The sequence below is a fragment of the Pogoniulus pusillus genome, chromosome 2, assembly GCF_015220805.1.
Source record: "Pogoniulus pusillus isolate bPogPus1 chromosome 2, bPogPus1.pri, whole genome shotgun sequence".
Lineage (NCBI taxonomy): Eukaryota > Metazoa > Chordata > Aves > Piciformes > Lybiidae > Pogoniulus > Pogoniulus pusillus.
In genome coordinates, this window is record NC_087265.1 from 4,818,185 (window position 1) to 4,839,281 (window position 21,097).

At 43.2% G+C, this 21,097-nt stretch overlaps 1 protein-coding gene across 2 annotated transcripts in view; it reads left to right on the forward strand.

Annotated features, from left to right (window-relative positions):
• Positions 1 to 220: 220 nt before the first annotated feature.
• The window catches only part of EPC2 (enhancer of polycomb homolog 2), a 49,409-nt gene continuing 28,532 nt past the window's right edge, over positions 221 to 21,097 (forward strand). For both annotated transcript variants that reach the window (XM_064154808.1, XM_064154814.1), the window contains exons 1-2: positions 221 to 626; positions 17,565 to 17,724. In XM_064154808.1, coding sequence (XP_064010878.1) covers positions 474 to 626; positions 17,565 to 17,724 — 313 coding nt within the window. In that variant the 5' untranslated portion in view covers positions 221 to 473. The remainder of the gene's footprint in view (positions 627 to 17,564; positions 17,725 to 21,097) is intronic.

A 21,097-nucleotide genomic window follows, 5' to 3' on the forward strand; every position in this document is an offset into this window, starting at 1 on the left:
CTCCGTGGCTGCCCGTCCCGGCCCGTCCCGCCTCGCCTCGTCTCTCCTCAGCCGGCGCTGGCCCGGCCCCGTCCCGCCCCGTCCCGCCTCAGCGCTCAGGCTCTCGCCGCCTCCCCGCAGCCGCCCGCCCCCGGCTGCGCGCGCAGCGCTGCTCCCCTCCCTCCTCCCCGCCGGCCTCCCCCCGGCCCCCCCGCAGCTCTCGCGGTGGCTGTCGGGATCGCTGGCCGCTTTGGTTAATGTCCGCCATGTTTGCCATGGCGCAGGGAGCGGATCGAGCGAGCCCGGCGCGGATCTAGGGCTTCAGGGCGTGCGCTGTGAGCGACGGGCGGCCCCGCGGAGAGCTGTTCCGGGGCGGCGAGACCCTCCATGGTGGTGCGGGCCGGGTGCGGGAGCGGCTGGAAGGCGGCGGCGAGGCCGCACTGAAGGCCCCCCCCGCCCGCCCGGCCCCGGGGTGTTATTGTGAGGGGGAGACAATGAGCAAACTCTCCTTCCGAGCCCGGGCGCTAGACGCCGCCAAACCGCTGCCCATCTACCGCGGCAAGGACATGCCCGACCTCAACGACTGCGTCTCCATCAACCGGGCTGTGCCGCAGATGCCCACGGGGATGGAGAAAGAGGAGGAATCGGTAAGGGAGCCGCGCAGGGGGGGCACCATTGTTTATCAGACACCCCCCCCACCCCCCCCCCGGGAAATAGGCCATTGGCATTCACCAAGCGCACTACGCACGCTCCCCACCGCAGCGCTGCATGGCTCTTACGGCGCCCTGCGCAAAGAGCGCAGCGTAAACTGCTGTCCGGCGCCGTCAGCGGGCCCTGCTCCGCCATCTTCTTCGCGTCCCGACTCGCGAGTGTTTTGATTAGTGTGTGGGGGGAGGCCTTTACGCTAGCGTAAGAAGGAGGAAGGCGCAGGCTGCATCTCTGAATGAGCCAGCGAGCGCCGCGGCCGCAGTTGGCGTAGCGTGCCTTTGGCTTTGCAGCCGCTGCTCTTGGGCGCTGGGAGCGGGGCGGACCGGACCGGACCGCGGGAGGGAGCGGGAGCGGCGGGGCTCGGAGCGGCCTGGCGGCGGCGGCCCTACTGCCAAGAAGCGGGAACGGGACGCCCTTCCTCTCGCCTCCTGCTGAGGCGAGACGGGCTGCAGGCTTCCCGAGGCGGAGCAGTGTGGCTCTGGGGACGCTGTAGTGACAAGCGGTGTTTTGCCATGTCCACCCGTGCTGAAAGCGGGGGGGGACTCTTGCGGGCTGCGCTTTGCACTTCCTATGGCTCGTCCACATGTGGGCTGGATGGAGTGGGGCAGCGAGCTTTTTTGGCTCCTCGAGCTCGTTCTCTGCTGCGGCAGAGATTGTCGGTGGTTATAACGAACGCGGTTTTCCGTACTATTTTTCCCCAAAAGAGATGTTTTTGTACTGCATGCCGTGCATCACATGTCAGATGCATCGGCTGAACGTGTTGCATTCAGTGTTAGAAGCTTTCCAAATAAACCAGCAAGTGCTAATAAATAGATATGTGCTGCCCGTTCTCCTTGTTGTGTTTTAAGGGGGGGAGAAGGCTTTTGTCCACTTAAGTGAAGATAAGTTTTAGGGATTTTGACAAGCAGCGGGACAGCATCGCTTTGAAAATGCTTATCCGCAGACGCGGTAGTGTTCGAATGTACCGGTTTGTTTTGCTGCTCTTTAAACATCGAGTCCTGTGCTCCTCGGGAGTTGTGTAAGGCTCAGATACAGGCTGTCGGCTGCGGTGTCTACTGGTATGTAGGGCCGATAGTAAATGCACCCTCCAGAATTTCTTCAATGAATCCTTGTCTCCGCCTCAGCCAAACCTCTATGCCTGTGGATTGGCTTTTCGGAGGCTACAGCTGTCAAAGGAGGCTCCATGCCTTTCCATTGTTGTTTTTTTTTTTCCCCTCACTTGACTACTGGTATTAAAATGAATCATCTGCCTTACTGTTGTGTTTTTGTTTTGATTTTTCTTTTTTAGCTTTCTGTCATTATTCTATAGTGCATGAAAATATTTTGCACTGTGATCAAAGCCTCCTGAGGAGTAAATTTCTACTCAGGGGACAGCAGTGCGGTATTACCAAAGCAGTCTTGGAGAGTAACTTGGTTTGCACAGTCTTCAAAGTCCACCCTGCAGCCCCGTATTTGTTTAATGTTTATGAAAACACAGTGCTTAAAAAAAAATATTGTGTTACTTTAATGCATTATGTTTTAAATGAACTTGCTACTGAAAAATTGCTGTAAGAGTTCTCAGGCAAGCTGCTTGTGGACTCTTGTTAAATGATTGTGAAGAAGATGAGATTTGTATTTGAGTAAAACTGCTTTAGTGTTGTACTAAAGCATTCCTTGTCTGTAAAGAGTGAAGTTTATTTTTTTCCTGCACTGAAAGGTGGCTGTGTTTGATAAATTATGATACAAAGTAGTCACTGAAGCAATATGTAAGTACACTGCTAAGTACATCAGTCAGACAAGATTGTGAACTGTGCTGTTAATAGCTGCTTTGGATTGTTGCTGTGTAGGGACAGTTCCATTCATGGGCCAGTGTTCCCAGTGTTGCACAAATGATTCTGTAAAGCACGTAAAGCTCTTTGAGGAAAGGCTTCTGTGGATGACAGTATTAAAGTACTTGAGAAATAAACAGTTTTTATTCATAGCAAACAGTGCTTTGATTGGATGTGTTTTGGAAGGGCCTTTTGGGGGTAGAGAAAGATGCACACATTCATTTCTGACATTTTTAGCAGTTGGTCCCTTCTAGCTCCTAACAGTCTGTGATTCTGTGAGTGTCTCCAGAGTGGACTTCTTGCCAGGGGTGCAGCTTGTGGAAGGTGTTTCAATCATCATGGTGGAGGAGTTACATTTGCTGTATGCAGACGCAGAGCTCATGTTCCTCTGGTCCTGGGACACTGCTTTCTTTGCTGTGCCGGCTTGGGTGAGACCAGAAAGCTCTTGTAGTATCATGGGGTCAGATACAATCCTCCAGAGCTGGCTTTCACTGAACATAACTCTGCATTTACAGGTGTGAAGATTTTAAAATGGTTGAGACTGACACATCTCTCTGACTTGTTCTTTACACCGTAGCCTTGCTGCTCCAGGCATGGGATTTGTTTTGTTTGTGATTAATAGTTTGTGTGTATAAAAATTAAGAACTTGGTCCCTTCATTTGTATATATGTATATATTTATATATCTATATATATATATAAAACCCCATTGTTTGGAACTAAGAAAGGCCTAAAGCTTGTAGTGGGGGACAGAGGCTCATCATTGCAGGATCCTGACACCTAATGTTTGTCCTTCATTTCTACTAGTACTGAAGTTGTTTGGACTGTGCATTAAAATGTTGGTCACTGTAGTTCCAGACTGGGCAACAATTCACATTGCAGTCATCCCAACTGCTAAAAAGTGACCTACTCAGATTGTCAGTATGAACATCTTCATTTCACTCTTCTTTGATCTTGATGATTCTTCCATTTAAGTAGCTTAGAGATGTAAATCCACTCCCAGCATTTTACAAATCAGCAACTCATTCCTCTCACTTGGAGATTCCAGCTGGGAGAGAATTAGCCTTCTGATTTGTTGGATGTTTATGTTAGCAAGTGTTTATAATTTACCCTGAATTAAACCTGAGAAAGAAAATCATGTGTGTTTGAGTTTTGCTTTTAAACGTGTGAGAGAAAGGTCACTATGAAACAAAAGAAGGAAGAAGTCCTTTTGTGAGCTTCAGAAACTGAGCAGGAGCATCTAGTATTTTTGTTTTTCTGATAAGTAAGAATTGTATTTCATAACACTAATGAATTGTTTTGGCTGGAAGGGAGAAAAGTTGCAGAATAGATAAGCCCTGGTTTTGGTTTTTATCACCTCTGTTTTTTCACTTGGATACATATTACTGGAGCTTGCTGAGTTGCACATTGCAAGGAGAAAACCATGCTTAATGAGACAAATTCAGGCTGAAGGGTTTGGGAAGTAAATTTACTTGAGTTGTTGGGGAGGTAAAAGCATGGTGGTAATTGATGATACAGGATTGCCTGGTGAAAGCTATCAGAACATTCATTTCAAAATTCCTGTTTGAACATAGTCATTTACAGTTTGGTTTGACAGCACACAACCAGACTAAGGTTAGAGAGGAAAAAGTGCATGAACAGCAGGTTAAGGATGTGGTTTAACATTATGGAAATGCTGACAGAGTACAAATGAGAAGTGACTTTTATTTTCAGTCCCTGTGTGATCACCTCAGAATGATATTTCACTGATCATTAAATATAATGTTCAGTTTGAAGTGTTTTGACAGGATGGAAATAGTTAACCTGACATTTTTTTCTCGTGTTTTGTTCATGCTCTCTCCATTCCTTAGTTAATTCACTTTCCATTTTAACAATGAAAACTTGGGAGTGTTCAGTGTCTGACTTTAAAGGCATCCTGGAACTAGTGATGCTTCTGCACCAGTGTATTAATTCTTTTGTGCAAAGGTAATGCTTCCTACTTCAAGTCATAGCTTTTTTGGTTGGATCTTTTTACTGATATGGCCTAACATAATATTTTTTCAGATAACAATGAACTGGAAGAACTCAATCACATTTGCTTTGAAATAGGTGCATACACAGGGAGAGACCATTAATAAAAGCTTGCTTGCTTTTATTTTCCCTGAAGTTGGCTATGACCCAATCCTATATGCAAGAAAATGTGATTGTATTCTTAAGCCTAAATGTGCCTTTGGTGATTGCTGTTTATACAGGCAAAAACTTTTTAATCTTGTCTTGGAGGGGCTTCATCCTGCCTGTGTGAGCATAAACAGGTTGGTGTCAGCTGGGGACCTCTGCTTTTGAAAAAGTTTTATACTCAAACCATTTCAATACATACTTTGAGGATTATACATTTTTCTGTAGATTGCTTTAACTGATAGTGCCTTTTTAAAATAAGGAGGTTAATGTAGTGGTTCACGTGACAACTAATTGTCAACATAAGGACAAGTAGGCTTGTTTGATGCCAGTTCTACATGCTGGAATTAAGTGACTCCATGTCACCAGCTTGCTTTCTACAGTGGAAGTGGAGTTTGCAGTTCAGTGCTCAAGTCTCCCTACTCTACTCCAGCCATGGTTTAATTTCTTTATTGGAAAGCATAAGTCTTCTAAGCTGACTTTGTATGTAGAGATGTTACAGGTAACTGCTTTTTTTTCTTCTTATTCCTGACTTGGCAATAATAATTTATACTAATTTTTCAACCATTACATTTTGATGATGGTGGTATTTTGTTTTAAAGAGAGGTGAAGTTCTGTTGCTAGTTGTCCTGTCCATGTCTGTGACTTCTAGGAAGGTGCTTAAATAAATGCAGTCAAGTGTTACAGGCTCATACAGAAACTGTGAGGTTGGAACTTACCTTGGAGGCCAACCCACTGCTGAAGAAGGACCACTTGTTGTCCAGATAGCTTTTGAATATCTCCAAGGTGGGAAGCATCAGACGTTTGAAGACTTTAAGCTGTTAATGAGAAGTACCTGGCTGATACTGATGCACTCAACCTTGGTTTTGAAGCATAAATGTACATGAACGACTCTCCGTGTGCACAGAACGTACTCCACCCTGAGATTTGTATGAGAGTTCATAACCTGTGTTTGAACCCTCGAAGTTGCTCACAAATGAGTGGCTCTGTAAAAGAAGCAGCCAGGAGTGTAAAATAGGAGGTCAGCGGAGGATAACTTCATTTCAAACCAAGCAAGTAGATCTGTAAAACAAAGATTTCAAAAAGGCTTTGTAAATATCTAAGAAAAAGACTCTAACAGATTGGACTCGCATACCGAACTGAGTGACAGTAAACTTTTCTTGTGAAGGTGATGGGGTTTGTTTGGTTAGAGTCAACTGGCTTATGTGTTAGGGAGGTGTAATTCCCAGTTTGAGTTCAGCACCTGTGTTTGTTTATTTATTCGGGGTATGTTTGAAGCCTGCTGGTATTACTGAAGTAGGTTTGGTAGTAGGTGACCTAATGCTGTGTTGAAATCTTTATTCATGGATTATAAACTTCAGCTCTATTTACAAGACCTCTTCCCCTGCCTTCAGGTACTGTATTTTTCTCCCTCCCTGCGAGACCCATTGCATCATGTACCTTTCAGCTCAGTTTCTCAGCCATTATTTCAGCTGTGATCTTCTATCCTTTTGTGCTTTCACGTGCAAACTATTTCGGTGGCTAAGAGAAACTTCCTTGCAGTACTTTGTCCCGTAAGGCTAGATCAGAGTTAATGCTAAGGAGGTTGTGTTGTGTTACCTCGGTGCTGCAGTAGGCATGAAAACAAATCGTGGATGAACACGGACCCCATCTAAATGCTGGAGTAGCTGAGGATAGTTAATCGGTGAGCTGTTAAACCAACTAGCTTTTGGTTTAATTTGTCCTGTCTGCGTTTATGTGACTGAAGTTAAACAATACAAAGGTTTCCTCCTAAGTCTCAAACTCAGGGTGAGTTTTAGTACTTACCACATTAATACCTCTCAGCTCACCTGGAACAACTGCCTGTGAGTACAGGCTTAACCTGAGACACATGTCGAGTGTGCTCCTAAGATACAGCCGAGGGATGGTCTGATTGTTGGAGTACTGGGGCCTATCTGACTCAAGGGTGAGAGGTGAAAGCCCACCGTGAAGAAGTTGAGCAAGTAGTGGGGATAGAAGCTTGAGAACGGAGAAGTGTGAGACTCCTCTTGGTGTCATTCTAAGGTCAGATGGGTTTAGCCATATCTTAAGTCCACACTCTTAGTTTAGATAAAGTTGTGGTTTTGCTGCAGGCTAGAGTCTGTGCGTGGGGTCAGTTAACACCAGTCCATGAAAGTAAGCTGCCCTAACTTGTTTGGGTGCTTAAGCGCAGCCGAGAACAATGGTTATCTGCATGGACCTTAATTTGGAGTCACACCTCGATTCATTATGCAGGAAACTTTCCCTTATAGGCTGGTTCCCTCAGGATGAGGTGTAATTTCGTGATGAAAGCTTATGCAGATTGCCAAACGTTCTCTTCTCTCTGCTCTGTCACTCAGCATTGGAATATTTCAAATGCAGGCAACGATGTTTTCCTTTTAATTCAAGAAAACCTTGGGAAAAAATATTGCCTCAGTTGTGCCTTGAACTACATGGTTCCAGGTTTCATGTTGCCTCTGCTTGGCAAAATTGAACAGCAGTCAGCTTAGAGGTTCTATATTGACCAAGATAATTTGGGATGTCCTATTTGAATAACCAACAGACCTTAAATCCACCTATATTAATCTTGGTATTCATTGTTTTTCATGAGAGATCATGTAGATTGGTGCTGGACGTTTGCCCACACAATTAACAAATTATGCTTTATGATACTAATTTTAAAAGTTAGATGATTTAACATATTATTCTAACTGTCCAACTTCTAAAAGATAAACACATTTAAATAGTAAATAAATGATAGTTAAACCTTAGGTGTCTCCCAAGCCCATTGGTGGTGAGGATTTGTTGAAGGACTGAAATTCCTGTAACAAGCAGAGAAGAACTGAACCAGAGCTGAACTGCTGTAGTGAGAAGTAGAGAAAGTAATCTCCTGTCATCACTTTCATTTTCAGAATAGATGGTTGTAATTGTACATTTAATGTTGACTCGTTTAGAGTCAAATATCTTTTAATATGCTATGTTATAGTTTAAATTTTAATCCATTTTGAAAATTCCTGCTTGCTGATATCTAATGATCCCTGCACGCTGGATGAAGGTGTTGGCTTTAAGATACTGTCCTTGTTCCTCACACAAGTGCTCTAAATATAATAGAGCAAAACTTTGCAGAAAGAAACCTCTGAATTCTTAATTCTTTTAATATCCTGTGGTGCTGTTCTAATTGTAATTTAATGCTTTTACACCAAACCAAAACCTAATTATTTAAGGTAAAAGGAGAGGTCACCACATTTGACTGTTACTATGAGGTTGCTTTTTTTTTTTAAACTCCTTATTTCATCAGATATAAGCCACCAAGAAAATGCTTGGAGTAAGATTTTTGGACTTTATTATACAAATATGCCATTGGTCTGTTGCAGCTTTCAGTGCATGCTTCAGGGTGGAAAGAGGAGGTGAGCTGATACCAGGGTGTGTCTTCTAAGTTACATAGCAAAGAGAAATGCCATTCCCCACCAGTAAATGTATGAAGACAGACGTAGGTTGTTTTTGTCTAGTGGATTTACTTCTCCAGTCTTTGTCATGCTCAACACCTCAGCAGTACCTGCTTCCACAAGAGTTTTCCTCTGTAAAATATTTTCTTGCTTATTTCATCCTCAACTGGGAGAAGAGCTTAATCCAGCTGCCTTGTGAGGCTGTTCTCCAGCTGCTTAGATGTCGTTTTTCTATCAGTTTCCCTTATCAGCAAACTATCTTCTGATGTCCCTGAGACACACAGTGTAGTTCATGGTGTCAGTTTGTAGCCAGCATATTTATAGATGCTTCCTCCTCCCCTTTTGTGCATGTGTGTGTGTTTCTTTCTCCTCTGTTGATTAAATTTCTAATTTGCTTTTCCTGGCTTTTTGCTATGGTTATGACTTCAACTCACACTTTTTATCATTTGACTTAGAGATGCACAACAAAAAAAAAAACAATTGTGCTTTGGAGTGTCCTGGTGGTGCCCAAGTCCCCTGTGCTAAACTTAAGTGGAAGCAAAATGCTGGATGCCTTGTAGTATATTTGTTTGATTCATCAGGTTTCATCACTTTGATCAAGATACTTGTTTTAAAAGCTGCAAAATGCAGACTCTTGGATATTCCCTGTGCACCTCTGTGTAATAAAAATCCACAGTAAGAACTTTGGATCTTATTCCTGGAAGGAAGTGTTGCACACAAGTCAGAATGTGTAGTGCAAGAAGAGGAGCAGGTGCTGTCAGGAGCCTGTTCTTGAATGTTAAATGTTTTTAGTGCACATCTTTCATTGAAGCAGCTGTACACACTTCTTGATCTTTCACTGCTGTGACTAGCCGTTTAGGCTTCTGATGGGCACCAGCAAAATCAAGGTCCCAAATAGCTTCTGTGGCATGAGCAAGAACTGCTGTTCTGAAAGGCTGGTCTTTAAGGTAACAATTTCATTGCTAACAGATAATACAGAGCAAGCAGCCTCAGATGTCTTAGCCCAGTGAGGATCTTCAAGTGAGATTTTTTGTGCTGGGACCAGAAGCAGTGGGTATCCTTAGGAAGTTGTTGGGTAACACAGGTCTTTGTAGGATGAAGGGAGGCAGCTGAGCTGGTCTGTGCTGCCTTTCCTTGATCTTTGTGGCTTCCTGACAGAGAGATGGATCCCATAGGGAGCTGTTACCTGCTTCTCTGCAAGGATTTTCAGTCTATTCTCTCCTGGTGACTTCTGCAAGGAGCGTGGTTTTGTGACTCATGGTCTCAAGAAGGTTTCCACGTGTGGAGGCAGGATTCAGAGTCCAGATTCTGTGTATAATGTTATATTTAAGGGGTAATCTGGGCATTGTGGAATCTCAACCTTATAAAATACATTGTCAGGTTAATTACATGAATGGAGACAATATTTATATTTGTAGACATGTGTATACCTTTCCATCCCACTTTGTCCAGCTTGGGCCACTCAAGTTATGCTGACCAAGACAGACTGTAAAGAAAATAAAAAGAATAGCTCAGCAGCAATTAGTTATTTTTTTTGTGTGTAAAATAAACCATTCAAAGGTATCACAAAGAGCCAGACTGTGACTAATTTCTGTGTCTTTTGAGTAGATCTTAGAGTAATTAAAAAAAAAAAATTCTCAAAGGCATCTTGGGGAGAAAAGATCCTAATATTAAGGAAATACATTTCTCTTAAAGTACATTACTTTTGGAAAAATTGAATTACTTCTAACAGTTCAATTTAATTGTTCTAACAATTATACTTTCAATAATTAGTATTCATATTTGGGCAAACAGAAAACTTTTATAATTGTAACCTTAAAATACAGTGCTCTAGTCTGCCTGTTGTTTGGGTTTTTTTTTTTTTGACATGTCACAAACTGACAGTTTTGTGTCACTGGCATATTCCTAAACAGCAGGCAATCATCATGCATAGGAATGGGAGTTTGCTCATGTTCCCATACATCATTGCTGTTGTGCTTGGGATGTCTCACAGTTGTTTCATGTTCCTCATTACATAGGTTGACTCAAATCCCATCACTTTGTCTGCATTAAACCTATTTAGGGACTAAAAAATATATATTTTTATCACGTGTGGTTTGTTTGTATTGTGTGCTGCAGAGCTAACTAAAGAAACAAAAATGATGGTGATATTCTTTGGTCATCTCACTTCCCCTGTACCTCCATCAGTGTCTGGGGAGTTCATTTCCACTCTTTCCTAGCTTGCTTCTAGTTGGTTTATAGTACTTAAATTTACTTCAGTTGGACTGCTAGAGGGGAAATGAAGAGATTTATTGGCATTGTTTTGGGCCAGAATGGATTTTCCTTCCTTTAGATCCACAGCTCCTATACAGCCGTATCTATCTAGGCAGAAATGTCATTGCATAGTGTTGGGCTTAGTTAGGTGGCCCTTCTTTTGTGTTGCTTCAGTCCACATTGGCATTCTTGAGGTACCATTGAGGTGATTTGTCTGTAATTGGATGATTCGTATGTAAAGTAGTCACAGGATGGCTTGGCTTTGGTATGTAGGTATCACTAGCAGTGTTTGCAGAACTGGAAAAGGACAGGTAGGAAAGCTTTTATGTTGTCATATTAGTTCACTTGTGAAATAAGAGAATGACTTTAGAGTGGCTAAATAATGAACTCTTAACCACTTCAAGGACTTTGATTATTCAGTTATTTATTTTTGAGGATTGAGTGGTGTAGTTTGATTTGCTTTGCCATCACTTTTTTCACGGAGTCATCTGTAACAGCACCCCACCATTAGTGTATTATTTTTTTTGGCCTGACTGGTCTACCAAGTAGATTAGTTCCAGTTGAAAAAAATCCCATGGTTATCTTTGCTAATTCATGAAAACACTTGTTTGCAAAATAAATTTGAAGTGAGGCAGTGAGTTTCTCCTAAGATAACTCCTTGCTGTCTCAAGGGTGAAAAGCCGTGCCCTATATATGACTCCTTATTCCAGTTAATTGCTTGTTATCCCAGGGCAGAGGGAGAGGAGAGGAAGGAAAGGACTGTAATATCTTCCCTTTTTGATTTGCTCTTTTCCTTCTTAAGTCTTTCAGCAGCCTAGATCTGCATTCAGTTCTGATGATGTTAAGGCAAGAGCTGATCATACTTCAGGTAATTGGTCATAATTTTGTTTATACTAAAAACCCACCACATTTTCCCATTGAGCTGCCAATAACTCGAGATTCATGTTCTGCAGGCAAAAATGAATCGCTCTTGATGGAAAACCTCAAGCTTCTTCTGCTCTGAGGAGGATCAGTATTCATGGGCTGTGGTTTTTGTGGCAGTTAAGGATTGAAAGGGTTAACCGCAGAAGAAAACAAAAGATGGTGCTTGAGTTTACCCTTTTGTCTTGGAAATCTTTGAGGGAGTAGATAGGGCTGTGGCTTCAGAAGGGGGAGAGGCTTTAGATCAAAGTGGCTTTTGAGCTTTATGATGCTTTGCCTTATCAGCAGGTGTTGCTGGCTGTGGTTGAGACTTTGCAAAATGAGTCTGAACATTTCAGATGAAAATTCTCTACTTCTTTTTTCTGAATGTCCATGTTAACTACAAGAACAACTCGCTAATTTTTATTTCCACTTTTGAAGTAAGATCTCTAGGCTTTAGTTAGTTTGCTCTGTGTGCTTTCTTTTAATTCCCTTCTTGTTTGCAGGTCAGTTGGAAGGCTGACTCTAGGTTGGCCCAGAAATAGCTTATTTTGAGTAAGTAAAGCTGTTAATAAATCCACTTTCCTCTTTCATGGTGCTTACAGTCGAGTGCTGTGAAGTTAAGGCCATGGATCTTGTTAAGAGAGTTGATGTTAAAATCTGAGTTGTGGTATGTTGTGTTGTGTTTCCTTTAACTCTTCAGAGAGAGCACTGTGGAGGATGGCAAGAGGGACCTTAAAGGGTAAGGAAGAAGCCAGACTGGCCTGTAAGATCCAGGTCCTCTGGTTTGGAGCAGTGGAATAGAAAGGAACATATTGGTAAATCTGGTTCTAATGGGTAACAATCATGTTCAGTGTCAATCACTGTTAAAGCTTAGCAAAAATCATTTTTGGGAGAATATTATCTGTTGACTTGCAACAATTGTTGAACTCTTTTTCTTAAGAAACTCCCAGATAGAAAGCTTAAAAGGAACACAAAACCTGTGGTGTTTCAGGGCTGAGAGTACGCAGCAGTGAGGATACCTTTGCATCTTGTTCTGAATGTGTGCAACCAAACCTAACTATTTGTAGGTAATAGTGTTGTAGAATTTCTTGGTGGGTTTTTTCCCCCTTCTGAGGGAAAAATAAAGCAAGAATAAAATCAAGCACAAATCCAGGCTGAGCAGAGAATGGATAGAGAGCAGTCTTGAGGAGAAAGGGTGCTGGTGGGTGCAAAGCTGGGCATGAGCCAGCACTATGCACACTCAGCTCCAGCATGTCCTGGGCTGATCCCCAGCAGCGTGGTCAGCAGGGCCAGACAGGGGATTCTGCCCCTCTGCTGTGCTCTGCTGAGACCTCACCTGCAGTGCTGGGGGCAGCTCTAGAGTGCTCAGCACAGGCAGGGACCTGTCAGAGCAGAGACACAGGAGGCCACAGCAGTGCTGGGAGGGCTAGAAGCTCTCTGCTGTGAGGCAAGGCTGAGAGATTTGGGTTTGTTCAGCCTTGGAGAAGAGAAGGCTCCAGAGAGACCTTAGAGCAGCCTTCCAGTATTGGAAGGGGGTTACAGGAGAGCGACTTTTGACAAAGGTATGGAGTGACAGGGTGAGGGGTAATGGCTTCAAACTGGAAGAAGCTCAATTTAGATGAGACATTAGCAAGAAAATCTTCCCCATGAGGGTGGTAAGGCAACTGACCCATGTTGCCCAGAGATGTTCTAGAGGCCTCAAGCCTGAGCGGTGTTCAGAGGCAGGCTGGATGGGGTTTTGAGTCAACCTGGTCTAGCAGGAGGTGTCCCTGACCATGGCAGGTAGATTAGAACTCGATTATCTTTAAGGTATCTTCCAACACAAACCATTCTGTGATTTGCAGTGTCTCATTTGAGTTAGAGGGATGATTTTAGTTCTCATTTTGGGCTGAAGCTGGTAATTCATCAGCCATGCTGTGAGTGGTGTCACATCATTTGGCTTGGAGCTTGGAAGGGTGATGCTGTGAGACTAGTAGGTGCTGTGCACTCTTCCCTGCTGCTCCACATGGAATGAGTGGATTTGTGCTGACAGGACAGGCTGCCCACAGCAGGGAAAACCTGCTGGATTATGTAAAGCCAGAGACTTCAGCAGTTTGCTGTAAACTCCTGTCAGTGTGGTGGTTATACAGAGAAGGTACCTTCATGGCTGAGGTGCATCTGGAGTGATGAATCTTTCACTTGGAGAACAGTTCTGTTTAAATGCATAAATACACTAAAGCAGCAGCATTACATACACTAAACATTGAGATGTTTCTAACTCTGATGCTGTTAACTGAAGAAGTAGTCCAATCTAAGCTGCACTTGTTTGACTTTTTTAGTGCAAAAGGCTTGGATGTGCTTTTTAGGGAATTAGTGGGTAATGTCCCTTTGACAGGTACTCCTTTTCATTCCCATGGCAGCATGTTCTGTTTGCCATCAGCAGTGGTTTCTCCTCTTGGTCAGTTATTTTCTGTGAGATCTTTTTAGCTTTCTTACTTCAGAATCTTACTTTAGACCAACTTCTGTGAAAAAAAAGTCCCATTTGTTCAACCAGAACTGTTCTAGAAGTTAAAATCTGTTATTTTTCTTAATTTCATGTTCAACAGAAAGATTTATTGTGTCCCCCCCCTCAATTAAAACTATTACTTGGCCTATCTCTCTTTTTTGAAGCTCTTCATATTTTTGATAAGTGATGGTAGTATTGTTAAGATTTCTCTGCTTGAAAGCCGTGTGATGCTGGAAGGCTTTTTATAGTCAAGTGAGTACTCACACCTATTGTCAGCTTTTCCTTGGGAACGCTGCCGCTGGTGCTCACCAGCCCTGGTGCAAAAACCGAGAATGGGAATTACTCATCTGTGCTGTTTAAAGGGCCGTGCAGCCAAGAGGTGCTTGGAAATTTGGTTGCTCTGTGCTCTGCTTCATTCCTTTTTCTGCAAGGTAAACTTGATTTGCCCATTCTTTACTGTGGTTTCTGGACTAAAGTTGCTTCTCTACAGTCTTGTTTAAGAGGAGTGTGTGGATTTGTTTTGAGGGTGTGGTGAGGAACTAGAAGTTGTTCAGCTTCAGTTGGTTGGCTGGGTAAAGAATGCATCCTCAGCACATTTGTCAGTAATGCTGCGTTAGGAGTGGTTGGCTTGCCAGCAGGAGAGTGTCTCTCTTTAGCGATGCTGAGGAATGTGAGGGCTCTTCTGTCCAAAATGCTGTGAAGTTGAGGTAGAAGTTCTCGGCTTCTGTACCTGGGGCAGGATAACAATGCTGTGTGATGAAACTGCCTGACTCAGGAGCAGTGCTGATGGGCCAGCAGCGTGCATGCCACATGACTAAGGCGTGCTGTAGATTTGGCTGTGTCAGGGCTGTGGCTACAAGATGGGAAGTTGTGATGCTCCTTCATTTGTCACTGGTGAGGCTACTCTGGAATCACGGAATCATGAAGGTTGGAAAACATCTTTGAACTCATTGAGTCCAACTCTTAATAGTGCCAGCTCCACCACTAAACCATGTCCATAAATACCACATACACATGTTTTTTTTGAACATTTCTGGTGATAGTGACTCCACCACCTCCTTGGGTATCCTGTTCCAATGTTTAATCACTCTTTCAGTGAAGAAATTGTTCCTCATATCCCACTTAAACCTCCCTGGCACAACTTGAGGCCATTTTGTCTTGTCCTATTGCTTGTTACTTGGAAGCAGATACCAAGTCCCACCTGTCTCCATCCTCCTTGCAGGGAGTTACAGAGAGTGAGAAGGTCTCCCTTCAGCCTCCATTCAAGCTTAGCCCCAGTTCCATCAGCTGGTCCTCATGAGACTTACGCTCTAGACCCTTCACCAGCTTCATTGATGCCCTTTGCTTGCTCTTGTTATTCAGCTTTCCCCAGGTATCTTAAAGATGTTGAGAAACTCTAAGCTAAAGTATCAGTGAGCTGCTAGAATGGCTTAGATATTCACTACTCCAAGGAAAAGTGAGGGAACTGCTCTTCATAGAATCATAGAATGTTTTGACTGTTAGAAGGGACCTTAAAGATCATCTAGTTCCAGTGCCCCTGCTGTTGGGGTTGCACTAGACCAGGTTGCTGAAGGCCTTATCCAGCCTGGCCCTGAACACCTCCAGGGAGGGGGCATCTCTATTTACTTTGCCAAAGAGGGTAATTACAGCACTGGAAGAGGTTGCTCAGAGTGGCTTAGAAACTGGAGATTTTCAGGACTTCAGGAAGTCAAGGCCAGCTTGTTCAGAGTTGGAGATTGTGGTTTCCTGTGATTCCCCAGTTTCCCATAGTCCTCCCTAACAGCATTTCTATGTTTTTAATTGTTAGGGGACATTTGAAGGGACATCAGCTGAAAGCAGCAGAGTAATGAAACAAATTCTGGTTTAGTTGAGCTACCTACTCAGTGCTGCAAAGCTCTCCAAGACACTTTTAACAGTGGAGTGACAGGTTTACTCAGTGTGTAGTGACTCGAGCAGATCGCACCAGATACTGCATGCTTGTCTTAATTCTAATAGTGTTCACTTGGGAGCCTGGTGGTTTGATTTAATGTCACTTCATCTGCTACAGGAGATTCCCAAAGCTGCTCTTCCAGGCACTCATTTGTTACATTCTAATTTTGCAGAAATTGCATTATTTGTGTTTCTGCAAGATCTTAATATTTAAGAGAATGTAATTTATTCAGTGTGATTTGCATACTTCTAAAGATTTGTTTTCCTTCACTATCCTGTTTTTTAAATAAACTTCTGTAGAATTAAAGAGAAAGAAATCCTGTTCTTGAGAGACTTTACCAAGAGTAGTACGGATCTGTGGTACCAGGCTGCCATGTCATGCCTGGCCTCTTGTGAACCAGGATAGTCACTGGGGTCTGACACGGGGAGGGACACCCCAGAAAGCCCAAGGAAGAGGTAAAGTAGCAAAATTTGTTGGTTTTTTTTTTTTTTGTTTGTTCAAAACGAGTCCTCTTTCCACCAGTCAGGTGGCAATGGTTAGAGGATAAACAAGCCCCTGCAATAGGTAAGGTTGTGTAGATCTGTGACAGAGCTGAGCTTCATTTTCTGGTTGATGTTCTACTCTGTCATCCTTCTTCCCCTCAAATTTTGGAAGCTGGGGATGGGGAGAGCAGTGAAACTTTGAAGTTCCTAGTTCTGCTAGGGACTGGAGTTAATTTGCAGTAGACTGCCATTTATTACTCGGGTAGAGAGCTCATGACTTAACTTTCACAAGTAAATGGCTGTGGTGATTTCAGATCTCGTCCTGGTGGAAACTTCCTCTCTTTGCTGGACACACAGAAGGCAGCATGTGTCAACTTGACCATTTGGAGCCTTTGTATGAGACAGTTTTGTGGTGTTTTTAATGGTCACAGGGGGTCTGAAGCCTACACATAGGCTATGCAGCTGCAAGCTTGTAGCAGTAGGAGAGAGGCTGATTACAGGCCCTTAAAAGGTCTTTTCCGAATGAGATGGTTGTGTGGCATGCCAGGCTCCTCTCATTGCTGGTCAGTTTTGTGTTGGTGTTCTGCAGACCATGCTGAGATGATCCATAGACAGTAGTGTGAGTGGTTATGGAAAAGCTTGGAGAGAAAAGCCACAGGGTAGTGCAAACTTGGAGTAGATGAGTTTCACTCATCTGAAATTCTGTGTGAAAAAGTCTTTGTAAGCTAATATTCTTGTTGTGATCTGAGTTATACTCGAAATGACTCTTTAACAGTTGATTCCTGTTATGTAAGAATAAAATTAAGTGATACCTGTTGAGGGAGTGCATACTTGTCAAGTGTTGCTCCATGAGTACTGCTCTTTCTTTTGCTCTCAACCAGCTCAACTTCTAAAGCAGGCTAGTAAGAACTGCTGGGTAGACAGGAATGGTAAAATCAGTTATTCTTTTGATTCAAAGCTGTTGCTCCTAATACTTTAAAGGACTTACTATGCATCTGTTAACTGATCTTGCATATATTTTCTCTGACAGGTTTTGATGAGCTTGGCTTATACCAGGCCTAATTTTATTCTGTGGTTATTTGTGTAGTTTGATTCTTTCCCAGTCGTGTAGAAGGTGTGGGTGCTGTCTGAACAAAGGACTCTCTTTATCTGTTTGTAGTCATGCCTTGCAGTCACTGCAGCTTGGAGATCCCCATCAGTTAGGAACCCCATGGTACAGTAAATGATGGAGAACGCATCTTCGCGTCTTGCGAAGCTGGAAGCAAGCATCCCTCTGTCCTCTTAAGTACAGCGAAGCCCCAGCTCTTTTATCTGAATCTACTGCAGAACACTACAAAGAGTGTGAGAAAAGAACGGCCTGCTTTGGTATGTGCTCCTGTGTACTGATACCTAAATAAAACTCTCCCATTTCCTCTTGCAGGAACATCATCTGCAACGGGCAATCTCAGCACAGCAAGTGTTCAGAGAAAAGAAGGAGAGCATGGTGATCCCGGTCCCTGAAGCGGAGAGCAATGTCAACTACTACAATCGCTTGTACAAAGGAGAGTTTAAGCAACCAAAGCAGTTCATTCACATTCAACGTAAGTTCACTGATGCTGCTTTTCTTCTTCCCCTCCTCCCCATTTCAAATGGGTCATCTTCAAACAGTCTTGAGAGCAAAGTTGCCTCCAATATTCAAGGTTGAAGGTAAACGTGAGTTTTATTCGTGCTGTCTGTTTCTGGACTCAGTGCTGATGCTGCACCTCCATGTGCAGTAGTTGGCCAACCCTGTCCTCTCTGTTGGTCCTCCAGTGTTGTTGCTCCAGCCAGTTGTCTCTTATTCTTCGGGTTTTCCTCATTCTAAGAAAGAAAATCTGAACCAGCCTAGCTGCTTATGCTAATACAGGGAGTGGTAGATGGGTTGTCTGGCTTGCTGAATGGGTCTGGAATGGCTGTGAACTCAAATCAGTGGAGACCAGTGAAATGGAGAAGGTTTTGTTATGATGCCAGCTTCATCTCTGTATTAATTGTAACACTTTTTCTGTTGATACTCTGTTGACAAGTGACACGCGTTTGTTCCTTGGCATACAAATAGTGTTTCTCCTTTGCACCAGGTGGTTCTAGAATGTTATTTTGTCACTTTGACTTCCCCCAGGAGCTGTCTGGGTAGCAAAAATTTAGCTTTAATGACGGCAGTGACTTGTCACTTCCTGTGATAAAAGGAAAATTTAGTCCTGGTCTCAGAGTGAAAACTGGTTCATGGTTTCAGTTCTTAGTTGTATTGATGGGACAGGAGCTTGCTAAAGCGTTTTGAGTAGAAGTGTGGTCCATGGTTGCTAGATTGGAGTTTGTGCAGACAGTAGTGATTTTACTGAGCTTCTAGTTGTTCCTCACACAAGAGGCTCTTGATCTTCCTGTAGATTTGAGCAGAAAAAACATTTGCTGTTAGTTCTAAGAAACAGAAGGCACACAGAAATTGAGGTTGGACATAGATTCTTAAGCCCAGACCCAGCTGTATGTTCAAGATCTTGCATTATTTCTCACCAGCACGGCTGAGTCTCCCAATTTTTCCCCTATGCATTTACAAAATGAGAGATTTTTCTTGAAAAAAAGTGCACAGGATCTTCTGTGATACATTAGAGAACCTACTGGTAATGTGAGAAATGAGCTAAAGGTAATGAAGTGTTTCTGTCCTTTAGAGAAGAAACAAAGTCTCAAGAAAGGCGGGTTGAATTAATTAACAGAAATGTAGCTGCTGAATGAGGAATGTATTCTGTTCTGCTCTTTGTTGGCCACTGCCAGAAATGTTGTAAATATTGTTAATAAATATGTCTAAAAGTGCTAAATACATTATGCCAAAATGCTCTTTGTCTTTTTGACACTCACAGTCTTCCTGGACGGAATTTACAGAAGGTATTTGAGCTGAAGATAAACATCAGATACTGGTCCAAGATAATTTTTCCCACTTATTCTGGCTGGAGTAGGTGTGATTACAAGACAGCATTGTACTCCATAAACTGCTTAGAAATTGTGGTTTAATGCTAAAAGCACAAAGAGCAGCAATACTAACTTTGGTCAGGGAAATTAAGTAAACTGCTAGGTGCCAGGAGGCCACATACTGTAGTCTGTACTTACTGGTGGTTATTTCTAGAGTACTATGTTTTGTTGTTCAGCTAGTAGCCAAGGAGTTTAGTATTTTTAACTACTGGTACAATTCTTTTATTAGGTTAGTATTTTCAAACAGAGAAAAGTTAATTTCTTTGAGGTATGGAATTCATAAAGAGGGGTAGTTCCAGGTGTTAAATGACTTGGGCAGCACCAATTTGTGTGACATGGAACTGAATGTAAAGAAATTATTGAATTATTCCAGTTACTCCAATATGCTTAATAATTTTCCATGAATATTGGAAACAATAAAAATGGAGCAAAACCCACATCATTAGTGTCTGTCAATGTATTTTAGCCATTTGTGCATACCAAGGGTAATGAAATCAACTTAATGCATCATCATAAGTGGCACAGAGTGTTCAAACAGAGTTCAGATAATCTTCATGAAATTGTGTGGGATGAACTGGGGTCACTGGTCACTCTTTAAACCCAAGACGCCAGTGATCTCCTGGGGTGCATTAAGAAGAGTGTGACCATCAGGTCAATGGAGATTCTCCTCCCTCTCTGCTCTGCCCCAGCGAGGTCAAATCTGGAGTTCTGGGTCCAGTTCTGGGCTCCCCAGTTCAAGAGAGACAGGGAACTACTGGAGAGTTCAGTGGAGGCTATGAAGATGCTGAGGGCCTGAAGCATCTCTGTGAGGAGGAAAGGCTCTTTATCCAGGAGAAGAGCAGCCTGAGAGGAGGGCTGATCAGTGTTCAATGAGACCTAAAGGGTGGAGGGCAGGAGGATGGGGACAGACTCTTTTCAGTGGTGCTTAGCTGTGGAACAGCTGGCAATGAGCACTAACTGGAATCCAGGAGGTTCTGTTTGAAGATGAGAAGAAACTAATTCTTTATTGTGAGGATGCTGGAGCCTTTGAGCAGACTGTCCAGAGAGATTGTGGAATTGTCTTTTCTGGAGAGGTTCCAAACCAGTTTGGACATTGTGATCTTGGGTAATCTGCTGTAGTTGCCCCTGTTTTAGCAAGGATGTTGAACTGGATGATCCCCAGAGGCCCCTTCCAACCCCTTTCATGCTGGGATTTTGTATGTACTTCATGTAATTGAGAGCTGGCTATTTTTATGTCATCCTGAGCATTTTTAGGCAATCTGTCAAGGCTGTGGACTTTCAGCTTAGCTGTGTAAAACAGGTATTTGCATGGTACTTCTCTTCCGGCACTATTTGGCTGCAGGCAGGAGGTGCTGGAAGCTCTGTTCCAGACAGGAATTGGCACCGAGGTGGTATTCTGCTGCTTTGTGACTGCTTTGGTTGTAACTACCATGATGTGGTTGTTATTTCTCTCTTGGTTGGCACAGATGACCTGCTGCCAACAGGATCAACAGTGCTTGCTCCTTTCTCAGTGCCAGTGCCTTCTGGTGGCATTTGTATTCACAAGGGAGCTAACTCTGAGATAGGATCTGGCAGAGAGCTTATCTCTTGTATTTTGGTTAGATCAACCTCTGTATTTATGAGTTTTCTGTCTTGGCTCAGTACGTGATTGCTTGTGGTGGTATAGACAAGGTGGTAGGAATGCTGCTTGCTGGAGGGAAGCTGGAGGAACCACTTGTTACTGTGGTAGCTCACGCCTCTTCAAATGACTCTGGAACTGCAGCCTTAATTTAGTTAGCTAAATGAAATTAGTTAACTTAAACCCAATTTCATGTAACTTAAGTTAAAAACAAATTGCATTTCTGTAAGTTAATGTAAGCTCAGTTCCTAGGGGAGCTCTAGTAAACAAAAGCAGATCCCTTCTGACAGGCACTGCCCTGGGGAGTGGTGACAGAGGCAGAGGATGTAAACTAGAAGGTTGGTTTTGCAACAGCAATT